Source organism: Buceros rhinoceros, unplaced genomic scaffold (assembly GCF_000710305.1).
Source record: "Buceros rhinoceros silvestris isolate BGI_N320 unplaced genomic scaffold, ASM71030v1 scaffold37525, whole genome shotgun sequence".
NCBI classification, from domain to species: Eukaryota; Metazoa; Chordata; class Aves; order Bucerotiformes; family Bucerotidae; genus Buceros; species Buceros rhinoceros.
Genome location: NW_010415251.1, coordinates 4454 through 16616, shown reverse-complemented (window position 1 = coordinate 16616; position 12163 = coordinate 4454). Strand labels below are relative to the sequence as shown.

At 46.1% G+C, this 12163-nt stretch overlaps 2 protein-coding genes across 2 annotated transcripts; one reads left to right on the top strand and one right to left on the bottom strand.

Annotated features, from left to right (window-relative positions):
* Positions 1 to 232: 232 nt before the first annotated feature.
* DGCR14 (DiGeorge syndrome critical region gene 14) lies at positions 233 to 9211 on the top strand (the record flags this gene model as incomplete). Its single annotated transcript, XM_010137365.1, has 9 exons — positions 233 to 401; positions 1343 to 1438; positions 2060 to 2226; positions 4079 to 4196; positions 4653 to 4786; positions 4931 to 5033; positions 6651 to 6760; positions 8045 to 8160; positions 8713 to 9211. Coding segments are annotated over 9 exons (1299 nt in total), but the record flags the coding sequence as incomplete, so codon positions are not given.
* A 788-nt stretch (positions 9212 to 9999) lies between these two features.
* TSSK2 (testis-specific serine kinase 2) lies at positions 10000 to 10971 on the bottom strand. Its single transcript, XM_010137366.1, has one exon. The coding sequence runs from the start codon at positions 10969 to 10971 to the stop codon at positions 10000 to 10002; it is 972 nt and encodes a 323-aa protein (XP_010135668.1).
* Positions 10972 to 12163: the final 1192 nt, after the last annotated feature.

Here is a 12163-nt window from a genome sequence, read left to right as displayed (position 1 = left end):
CTGCCCGGTGTAACCCCGGGTCGGGCCTGTCAGTAAGACAGCTCTGGGGCTGCCCCTTGGGCTCCCACAGCTCCCGAGGCGCCAGCTGTCAGCGACCTGCCGCCGACCCAGCCTCGGCTCGGGGTGCCCGTGGGTCCCTGTCCTTCGCACACACTGTGCGCGGCCGGCCCCAAGCTGAGCCTGCACACTGAGGTGTCCCAGCGCAGCCTCGTGACTGTCCTTCTGTTTACAGAGTTTGGAGAAAATCATACAGCGAGACTTCTTCCCCGACGTGGAGAAGCTGCGAGCGCAGAAGGAATATCTGGACGCTGAAGAAAATGGGGACTTGGAGAAAATGAGACAAATTGCTATCAAGTTTGGCTCTTCCTTGGGCAAATCATCAAGGGACACACCTGCACCCTGTAAGAACGGGTGTGCTGGAGCATAAGGGTTTTATATCTAATGTTGCTGCTCTGGTTTATCTGCTCAGTGCTTACCTTAAAGATTCAGGACTGAAATTGTGTGGGAATTAGTACAGCAGATTGGGCAGTAGCCAGTATCTGATGGCTGAAGCTGAATTCCTCTTTCATGGTGTCTGATAATTCCATCGTGAGACATGCGTTTGGAAAAAACAGCTGTTGAATAACTGTTAGTTCTTTTGGCAGGTTCCTGCTCCCTAGAGAAAGTTACACACTGTAATGTGCACTATTATACTCTCAGAAAGTGTAAGCTGTGTTTTGAATCCTTACCAAGTTTTAGGGGTTCTTGTAGCATCTACAGAGCTGTCAGATTTTCATATGTTTGGAACAGAAGGTGTTAGGATCTTGTGATTGCAAAGGTTCACACAGCAGGCCCCGGTGCCTTGTATGTTTGCCTTCACTTAAAGCCCAGCCATCTCGTGTTGTAAAGCCCAGTCCCTGGCTGAGCTGTCGTGGTGGGGTTTATTTTAGGTCATGAGCCTTCTTGTGGCAAGGGGCTTGTCTCACCAAGGGGTTCCCCTTCCTGCCCCACCACAGGTGCTGGCCGTGGCCTGGGTTAAGATTGTTTTACACTGCTGCATAAACAGGCAGGGAAAAAAAGCCGTAAACAGGGTGGTAGATGTACTGGGCTGCAGCTCTCCTGTGAGTTTTTCTCAGCAGGAGAAAAATAATCTCTTAAATGAGAGCAAAATCTTGTTCAGTGGTTGGGACAGAATGCAATAGTATATTCTGGAGTCTTTTCACAACTTCTTAATTAAATTATTGTTCTCTTAACGTGTCTTCTGAGACTTGTGTGACACATGACCCTTACTGTAATGGAAGGTGTCACAGCGGGTATCTTGGTCTGTGCTCCAGTTATGTGAACCTTTTTTCTTCTGTCACAGATGTTACTCCAGCCACATTTGAAACCCCAGAAGTGCATCCAGGTGGCCTTCCACTGGGGAACAAATCCAAAGCTGGCATCAAAGCTGCAGAGGAAGGTAGGGGAATGATGTTTCTCTAGCTGAATTCTTCAGCAGCTGGAAAATGCTTCTGTGAGCTCTGTCTTCTGTAAAGGTTTTGGGTGTTCAGTGGATATTTGAGCGATTAACCTTCTAGTAGGTGAAAATGATCACTCTGAAGTTAAACTTGTGGTAATGTTTTGCATCGTGTGTAAGTTCTCAATTATGGGTCTCTTTATGGCTGTATAAATTCTTAGCTGATCTCTTTGAAGGCAGTAAATTCTTCATGTGTCACTTGAAATTAATTCTGTCAGCAAGCAAAGATTGTAGGGGCAGAGCTGTTAATCTAGAATATTAAAAACGTCTGCTAGCAGCTGGGCACTTGTACGTTTTCCCTTTAAACCAAACAGTTACAAATGCCTTGAGATGTTTGATGTGAAAGTTGGATATGTGTCTTCCAAGGAAGCATTTATTGTTGTTCCACTTCGCGTGTGTATTTTTTTTTCACCAAGATTCATGTTAATTCTTAGTGTTTATTCTTCAGTCTCATGGTAATTCTTAGTCCAGAGAAGGCTTGCTCTCAGAAGGGACTGCTACCTGTAGAGCACTCACAGAGAGGGAGGTATGACCTTTCTCAGGCTTCTTTCCTCGTTTCGCTAGGAGAAGCAGAAAAAGATGATAAAGATGCACTTCCCAGTCTGGACAGCTTCTTAGCAAAACACACAAGTGAAGATAATGCTTCATTTGAGCAGATCATGGAAGTGGCCAAAGAGAAGGAGAAAGTCAAGCATGCTTGGCTGTACAGCGCGGAGGAGGAGTACACCCAGGTAGGGAAGCGGCTCCGCTGCATCTCTGCTTTGCCAAAGGGACACGGCAGGCGAGAACCATTTGGCTGCATTTCGTGTTTGATTGAATAGAATATTGTCTTCTGTTTTCAAATCCTGCTATAAATACGGATGAGAATTTGTTGGCTCTGAGCATGAGGTTATTGCATTAGACTGTTATTGTGTTAGAATAGAAAGGCCTAGGTTTGGAGTAGTAGATGCATGGGGTGATCACATCTGAATCTGAGCTAAGCCTGAGTTTCCTGTGTCCTGGGACAGCTCACTGCTTCCTTTTGCAGCCCTGTTTTTCCTCCTTCTATAAGGCGAGAACAGTGTTGACACAGTTGCCAAGGATCTGTCTCTGCCTAAAGACCGGAGGCAGCGAAGCATGGCACTACGTGCCAGTATCGCTGTTCTTCCTTATGGACGAGGTTGCCGAGGAGAGCAGCTAGAGCAGTTCCGGTAGTTTGCTCGTCAGTTGTATGGTCTGTCTTATTTCCATTTTCTGTTACCACAATAACCCATTCAGCCGCCAAAGCTCTGTGCACAGTATGGCTGGCTGTGCTTCTCCTCAGCTGAGCAGGAGGTTCAGGAGCTGTTCTGGGGCTGCCCTGTCAGTCTTTCTCCATCAGCAGTGAGCAGCTGGCACAGTTGCCAGATGTGTCAGTGATGGGTGTGAGCTGCAGTGCCTGCTAATGAGTTTGGCACTGACAGAGTGTGTTTACCGCTGCTGTTGTGAGTGTTATGTTTCTATCCCAGCTGATGTAAACCCTTGGAGTCTGTTACAATACAAGTACCCTCTAGCGCTCCTCATGCATCTTCTTTGCTGGAATGTTGTCATGCAGAATTAAGGCAGAAAACCAGGCAGCAGAGAACATTCCCAAAGCGCAAAGGGTTTCTTCAGGTCACGCTGAAGTTGCCGTGGCGGGTCCTGTGCTGATGTTCTGTGTCTTCCTGTCAGCCAGCATCCTGTTCAGACCTTGCGTTTCCTGGCCCAGCCTGCCTTTTGGTGTAGCAGGCAGCTTTGCTGTGCCACATTTGACGTGTTCAGTAACAATGCTGCTCTTTAAATGTGTATGGATGTTACCTATTACAGACAACATCAGTTTGTGTCTTTAATATATAACTCTGGTGGTGTTTAGATTAATTTGTGTGAAAGTTTTGCAGTGGAGTAACTTATCGGTGGCTGGCTGCATTCTGTTAGTTTCTTTTGGTATCAGTGACACTAGTGTGCTGGTAACAGCACACAAATGCACGTGTGACTATGTTGAACGCTTCCGTACCTGTACTGCCTGTGGAATTGTTTGAAACTCTCTAAGTACTGAGGAAGTGTCTGTCCTTTTGTTACTGCTTGCTTCAGCTAATACAGTTTTCACGAGATGAGGGTGGTACAAATACTGTCCTAAGACCAAAGCCTTTTCAGGCTGCTTTTATATTAAATGTGTTATATGTCGCTCTTCCCTTATTAGTAATTAACGTTTTATTTGAAATTTGATTAGTAGATAGAGAAAAAACAAAGTTTGAACCATCTCAAGTGTTGTCTCAAAATGTAATAAACAAAGTCTCATAATCTTTCTGAGAAGTTAATTCTCTAGTTCTCACTTGATTATAGACCAGAACTGCACATGGAGTTGTTATTTGCAAGCTCACCTGGGAGCAGGATGGTTTCTCAAATGCCCCTTGCCAGAGGAGGAGTGCTTGTGCCTTGCCAGATGCAAAGTGTGCTAGGGCGGGTAGCTGAGCTCATGATTGACCTTTCCAAGCTCTCCGTGACTGACTAGAAGACTGCAAGAGTCTGTCTCAGACCTGATTTTTTTTTTTTCGTGTTTAAATTATTTTTCTTTGCTCTTTTCAGCGACGAAATGAGAACTTAGCACTTCCTTCAGCAGAGCAGCAGGCTCTGGAGAATGTGAAAGCTGGACTGGAGACCTGGGAGTACACGGCTCGAAACACCCTCATGTATTATCCAACAGGTGAGGCACACAGGTTTCTCAGGAGGAGCATTGGTTCTAGGTGGGCAGCGCCAAACAGTGCTTACACGCATTTCTAGGTGACTGAGCAGCTCTTACTGGTAATGCTGCACTTTGTCCTCCGAAGTTTGATCACGTTTTGTTTGTCATTGAGAAGCTCGTTATCTGTGTTACAGAAGCACAGAGGCCAAAGCTCCAGTTTGGTCTGTCTTATTTATGAGCGCTTCCTTGTCATCTTTATTAAAAAAAAAAATTCATCTTAATTTACAGATGTCAGGTGTTACAAAGCATATCTCTAGTGCAAGTTTTGGGTTAAATTGCTAGAGATAGACGCTGCGATTGCTGATGGGTTCTGTGTCAGGTAGGAATGTGCGGCAAGTGTCGTGTTGTTTGGGAGCTTTGGAGTGCACTGCCTAGTGATACCTGAGCCCTTTCTTAAAAGACGCTTTGCTTTTCAAGGTGTACCTGATGAAGATGATGTATTTAAGAAGCCCAGGGAAGTTGTCCATCGAAACACCCGGTTTGTGAAGGACCCTTTTAGCCAGGCTGTGAGCAAATCACAGCTCCAGCAAGCTGCAGCCCTTAATGCTCAGGTTGGATAATTTTTGTTTCTTCTGACTAAATCCACGTCAGACTCTGTCCTCAGGTGTTGTTCATCAACCGGGAGAGCTGTGTGTGTGCTAGATAGAGCTGACACACCTTTCTCCACATGAGTGGCATTGTCTTTTTGATTTCAGTACAAACAAGGCAAAGTGGGACCAGACGGGAAAGAACTGATACCCCAAGAGTCTCCAAAAGTGAATGGATATGGATTTGTGGCTACCCCCTCTCCTGCTCCTGGTAAGAGGGTTACCTTATTTTTTCTGATGTAAGAGGACTCTGTTCAGCACTGGGGTATCTTTGTTGGTTTAGACAGGGAGGTAAGCTTTTGTCTGTATGTGTCTCACGAGATGGTGATTTCCTTGTGTACTGTGTAAGCCAGCTCGATGCAGTGCTTAAATCCTAGTGCAGTAGATCCTAGTGGATCTTAGTGGCAAGAGAAGTTGTGCTGTACCCGAGAGCCTCTGAGCATTGCTTAGGCATCATCTAGAGGGCAGAGAGCTTTCCTAGGCAACTGGGATTGTTTTACTCCTGCGTGATGCTTCTCTGGAGCTAAAAGAATTCAAACATTTCGCAAACGTTAAGCTTCCAACGAGTTCGTGTGCTCATTTTTCAAAATGAAGCGCACCCGTGTCAGTATGTCCAGCAGTTTGCTGAGTGATGGTTCATCTTGGCTCATAGGGATGAGGCAGATCTTGATTCCCTCACAGTCCAGTCTACTATTTCCCTCCCTGCGTGATGCTTCTCTGGAGCTAAAAGAATTCAAACATTTCGCAAACGTTAAGCTTCCAACGAGTTCGTGTGCTCATTTTTCAAAATGAAGCGCACCCGTGTCAGTATGTCCAGCAGTTTGCTGAGTGATGGTTCATCTTGGCTCATAGGGATGAGGCAGATCTTGATTCCCTCACAGTCCAGTCTACTATTTCCCTCCAAGTCTACCGCTTTCTAGGTTCTTAATTTGTCTGAATGCACTTGTGTGTTAGAGATTCCTTTTGCTCTGTTGATCTGTTAGCTTCTTTCCCTCCAAGTCTACCGCTTTCTAGGTTCTTAATTTGTCTGAATGCACTTGTGTGTTAGAGATTCCTTTTGCTCTGTTGATCTGTTAGCTGCAGGATACTTTGTTAGAACAAACTGATTATTTTTCTTCCAGTTGAAATGCGGTATCTGGATTTTTGGCTATCACCAGCCGTAACATTTCCCTGTCCTTTGTTGCTGTGCTGAAAGCTGAACATACTGAGGCCTTTCCTCGGGAAAACCTGCAGGTGGCATTTGGAGTGCGCTTTCTTTCTCCAGCGCATATGCCTTTTCCAAACCCTTGGCAGCAGGATTTTCTAGCCAGTGTCTTAATCGGGCTCTTAGAATCTATTCTGCACCTGTAGCTGTGGGACAAGGTGCAGTCGCTGGTTGGTACAGGCTAGCCTCGGGATGAATTGGGGGTACGTTTGGCTGTTACGTGTGTCTTAAGTCCTCTGCCCATTTTCTTCCTGTTAAATAGTTTCCTGTGTTGAAGTAGTTTTCATACAATAGCAGAGGGGAAGACTAGGACTGTAGAGTTAAAAATGAAAGTGTCGCTAGGCAAAAGCTCACCAGAAGGAAAAGGAAAGGACAGTGCTTGGGTGTTGTAACCTAGATGGTGACACAGCCACAGCAATCCTGTGAGTTTAAGGTCATGCCCTTTTAATGGGAACCACATGTTGCTGTTTGACATTGGCTGTGATTTCCCCTGCAGTGGAGGGGCCACTTGCTGTGTAGACGAGTTTGCTGCATTTCATAATTTGCTTCTTTAGTGGTTTTTTTTATGGTGAATGAATAGTCAAATGTCTTGCATGAGCATGACTTGTCAAAATTTGGTTTTAGGTGTGAATGAGTCTCCTTTTATGACATGGGGTGAAATTGAAAGCACCCCTTTGCGTCTAGAAGGTTCAGAAACACCGTATGTGGACAGAACGCCTGGGCCAGCCTTCAAGGTATTTCATGTCAGGTGTCAGCATGTCATTTTTTTGTGGGGGGAAGAACTAAGAAGGGAAAGGCAAGTGAGTAACTAATAGATTAACTAATGTGGGAGTGTGACACATCTCTGGGCTGCCTTCCCAGTCCTTGAGACGAATAATATAGGTTCTGCTTGGAGGGTGGAGGTGGACATGGCTCCACATGAAAGCTACTTAGTGGAGATACTTGAGGTGAAACACACACTGGTGGCAGGAGAGTGAGATCAATTTACTGTTGCTACTCAGCCTTTTCCTTCCTAAGCTGTGAACTCTCAGTGGCAAGAGCTGTCTTCTGAGATGGGTTTCTCTCCTTAGAGATGTGTAACACCATGGAGGGGAGGAGACAGAAACTCATGGCATTTGTGTTTGCAGACGTCACTGCAATACTTCACTGAATACCTAGTTGAAAAAGGAGTGAAACTCAAAGGCTGGTGTATAGGTGTTGGGTAGCAAAAAGTAAAATCCTCAAGCTGACCTTATCCTGTGAGACTTGTGGGGTTCACGTGCCTCTGAAGTTCATCCTCTTACTTCGCACTGTTAGGTTTATGGTTGGACTTGATGATCTTAAAGGTCTTTCCCAACCTAAATGATTCTGTGATTCTAATATTTGATAATGGGCCCAGACAGAGGGGCTTTCAGAGGGAGCTGAAGAGACAGCTGACTTCTCTGATTTTAGTGTATGAATGGGTAGAAATTTTAGGATTTTCCTCTGTCTTGATCCTCTGGCTGTCACAGCCCGAGGCAGATCTCTCACTTGAGAGTAGAAAAGGCCCTTTGGCTTTGCTAATGGCACCTGCCCCTGCATGCCGCCTGTCTCCTGCTGGTGTCGGTGGATGTGAACTGACTGAGACTCTCAGCTCAAGGTGTTATTTGCTCTATGTGCTCTGTTTTGTTAGACTCTGAAGCCCTTGACTGGTTCTCCTGCTGTTTAGCAATGTCTGTGTTTGCCTGCGCATTGGCTGGATGCAGGCCAGGCTGGGCAAGACACAGGTGACATTGTTTGTCTGGGAGAGACAGCAGGAGGAAATGACAGAGGTAATGGCTGCTTCCTTGACTGAACTGGTTTTACCATGTTTGTTACTTGCTAAGGCAGGCTAAAGGTCTCCCTGTGTCCTCTCTAGCTTTTGTATAGCAGCAGAGAGGTGTGGGCTGCCCCACTTCTCCCCGGTTTAGATCCCTGTCGGCTGGAATCCAGCTGTGAAGGTGTTTTGACTCATTTATGCATTTGTGCTGTGGGGAGTGAACTGTGTGATGTCTTTATAGATTCTGGAGCCCGGGCGCCGTGAGAGGTTAGGACTCAAGATGGCCAATGAAGTGGCAGCTAAAAACCGAGCAAAGAAGCAGGAGGCACTTCGAAAAGTGACAGAGAACTTGGCAAGGTGAGACTTCTGACAGCAGAACTGGGGATGGGGTTTTTCTGATGAGTTTTAAATCAATGTACGTAGAAAGGGAGGAATGATAAGAGAACTGGAAGCAGGAAGAGGTACTGTCAAGCTAGATGTTTTTAGAAATTAAAAAAATTAATTGCTGAGGGAAGGTGGCTGGTGGCTGTCCCTGATCCTCGCTCTTGTCAGCATTGCCATTCTTCCATACGGCCACCCAGCAATGCATCTGGATTGGTGTCTTGCCTCCTTGCAAAGAGGAGGACACACGACAAGGTTTGCCTGGCTGATTTACGGGCTGGAACGGGCTCAAAGGACAAGGCAGACAGTGCCAGTCAGGTTTGGGAGAGATGTAGGAGGTTTCTCTGTCGCTTGTCTCTCTAGAGAGACAGCCTGCATTTGCCTGCAGGCAGAATGTCTTCTGCGGCCAGTGGGTCTGGTCTGTGGGGGGAGTGGACCGGGAGTGAACCTGTAGAAGCACTGGTGCTTTTCCTGATAAATGGTGGATTTTTACTGTAAAATCTTTTAAAACTGTGTATTCTTTTCCAGCCTCACTCCGAAAGGACTAAGCCCAGCAATGTCACCAGCTTTGCAAAGACTAGTAAACAGGACTGCAAGTAAATATACTGACAAAGCCCTGCGAGCCAGCTATACTCCTTCCCCAGCCCACACAGGAACTCCTGGTTACAAGACCCCAGCAACTGGGCCTCACACACCCAGAGGCACCCCACAATCCAGGATGGTGTCTCAAACGCCGGTATCTCAGGATACTACATCGATCACAGACAATTTACTACAGCTTCCTAAAAGAAGGAAGGTATCTGACTTCTTCTGAGTATTCCAGTCACCAGCAAGGCGATAGTGAACCGACTGTGCTCTGCAAACTGGATGTTGTGAGACATCTGCCTTGAGGGGTGTCTAGATACAGCTGCCAGAATGGAAGCCAGTGGTTACGAGATCTGGGGCCGGTGCTGCACTAGACTATGTAGTTAAAATAGCCTGTGATGTTCTTTTGGAAGGAGAGTATCTCCTGCTGTGGTATAACTTCCCTTTGATCTGCATGAGTGGGACGCACAGGGCTGCTGCAGCAAAAGGATGCTTCCTGCTATGGCAGAGAAGATTCCAGACTCTTGGAAAACGGCGATGATTTTTTAAAGATGTGTTTCTCTTTTTAAGATGGCCTTGCATTTAAATACGTTTCTGTACAGCTATGTCTATCTATTTATAAAATGTGATAAGCCTTCCTAAAAGTTGAACTGGACTTCCTTCCAGCCTGTCAAACTTCTTTGGTTTTGTACTTTGCAGAAGAGGGGATACAACTGTGTGTGTATCGAGATAAGATCCAGAATTTTAGAGGGCTTCTTCTTAAGTGGTGTCTAAACGGATGCTCTTGAACGTACAGTGGGCCTGTCAAGAGAGTGGAAACGTTACAAAAACAGTATGTGTGCAGTTTCAGACATCAGTTCACACTTGCTAATAACCTGCCCTCTTACTGAATCTAGAATGTTGTTAATGCATGTGTGAATTCTGCAGCCAGCATAGCGGAACTTGAGGAGCGTGAGCATAAGAGCTGTTAAATGTCAGCAGCACTGAAAGAAACTTTCCAGTGCATTTTGACAGTAACTTCTCATCCTTGCAAACTGTATCAGAGACAAGTCTTTTGAGAAAATAGTGTTAAACTGTTCATTCACCTCAGCAGATGTACTGTGTCTTCTGTAGCTATAGTTTTTAAAGCAAAAAAACAAGGACTATTGCTGAAAGGGTCAAGAGAAACACAAGATGAGAACTGGCAGTTTGCAAGTTAGACGAGCTATGTGATATTCAAACCAGCCATCCTTAGAGGATCTCGTTATCCTGCTGCTCTCCTTCCCCTTCTGCAGAATGGGATTTGGCTTGCTGCTTGTGCTCAGGCTTTTCTTCATGCAGGTTTTGGGAGCACTCACCCTCTTCTGCAGCTGGCATAGGGGAAGGGATCGTGGATTTTGGAGTCTGAAACCATGAGTGTTTCAAAACTTCATCTATGTGGAACCTCTGAGACACATTGGGCTGGAGCAAGTGGGAAATGAGGTCCGTGAACTCTACAGTCACGTATTTTGAGTCGGGGAAGGGAATCTTCTGTTGTTTCTGAAGACAGATCATTTTCTTGGGCCTGGAATCGTCAAATGGCATTACAGCGTAGACCATTGTATACAGGATGACACCTAGGCTCCATATGTCAGAAATCCTGGGGTCGTAAGGAATGCCCTCGAGCACCTCAGGGGCTGCGTACGCAGCAGACCCGCAGTAGGTCTTGCTGAGAATAATCTTTCCATTTTCATCCCGGGACAAGAATTTGGAAAAGCTGAAGTCTGACAGCTTGATGTTGAGGTCTTCTCTGAGAAGGATGTTCTCACATTTCAGGTCCCTGTGAGCAAAGTCCATGTCATGGCAATACTTGATGGCAGAAGCCAACTGCTGAAACATGAGGCAAGCGCTGTGCTCTTTGATAGCCCCTGTGATTCTGATGTAGCTCAGGAGGTCTCCCTTTTCCCCCAGCTCCATCACGATGTATATTTTCCCAGCTGGCGTCTCAAAAACCTCATAGGTTTTGATGATTGAAGGGTGGTGCAAGCGTCTCAAAGCCTCTATTTCCCTGGGGAGAAATCTTTCCAGGTAGTCCCGAGGAGTTTTCCTCGTGTTGATTATCTTGATGGCCACGTTGCACTTCAGCCGCTCACAGTAGGCAGATTTCACTTTGCCGTAGGAGCCTTGTCCTAGGGAGTTGTTCAGGCTATAGCCTTTCTTGCCAAGCACCGCAGCGTCATCCATGGTGGAAGAGCTGGGGGAACTGCTTGAGCTGGTGCATCATGTGTGGTGGCAGGTGGGATGCCCATGCACCATGGTGGCTGCCCAGGATGCTAGTGCGGGGGGCAGGCGGGTAACCCAGCGCTGGCTGCTGTGTGATGTCACAGGCAGCCGCCCTGGTGTGGGGCTCTTGGAAGGACCATTCAGTCCTTTTATAAAGCTACTGGATGACATCATCCAGGGCAGAACCTAACGTCAAGTCACTGAGAGGCATTGGTTGTGCTCTGCCTTCTTCATAAAATGATCTGCTAACGGGATGGAAGTAGCTTAAATGTTTTTATATTTCTTTCCTAAAATATGTGTAAGGTTTTTATATTTATTCACATTAGTGAGATGAAATCTTGTCTTGTTTTTTTGTATGACTCAGGTGATCTTTCAACCCCCATGTGGGCTTGTTTCTGGCATTCAGTGGCCATGCTCCTCGTCAGGCAGCTTTCCTCAAGAGGGATGGCGTGCTGCTTTTCTTGTCTTCACAGGACTGTGTTCAAGAACTATGGGTTGTTTTTTTTTTTTTTCCTCATAGGCTTGTTAGGGAAAGGAGGTGGTTTCTCTGAAGTTTATTTCCTTGTTGTTCATCCAGCCCCTCCATTTTGTAGCTCTGATGACTGGCTGCCTTTGTGGGCTTTGCAGCTGGCTTTTTCCTAAACCCTTACTCAGCGAGGAAATGGTGTTTTGACTTCCAGCTTCTCCTGTTCTTGAGAAAGGCTCACAACACCTTCCTCAGAAGGGCTCTGGGGATTACTGGTTTGCATGTTGATTGCTTCACTGGAATCAGCCTCTGGGGCTTTCTGCTTTTTGTTGATTTCAGCTTTTTTGAGTTTGTTTTTACAGCTGCTGTGTGTGTGACTCCAAAAACTTGATGATGTGGATGATCGGAACACAGGGGCTAGGGACAGTCCTGCTTGCATGGATGGCAATGTCATTCTGAAAAGCAGAAGTAGTATTCTGACAGCTACATCGGGCCTTTTGATTGGGTTTTTTCCGTCCCATTCTTTGAAACTTTTGGCTAATTTTTATAATTAGCCCGAAAAACCGAAGAGCAGCTTTAACCATATGTCGCCTGCACTCAAAGCTGTGGTTGTTCTTGTATGAGCTGACATTTGAGTGTGGGATGTGTGGTGTGATCCAGCCTGGAGGAGCAGTGAGCACCTTTCAG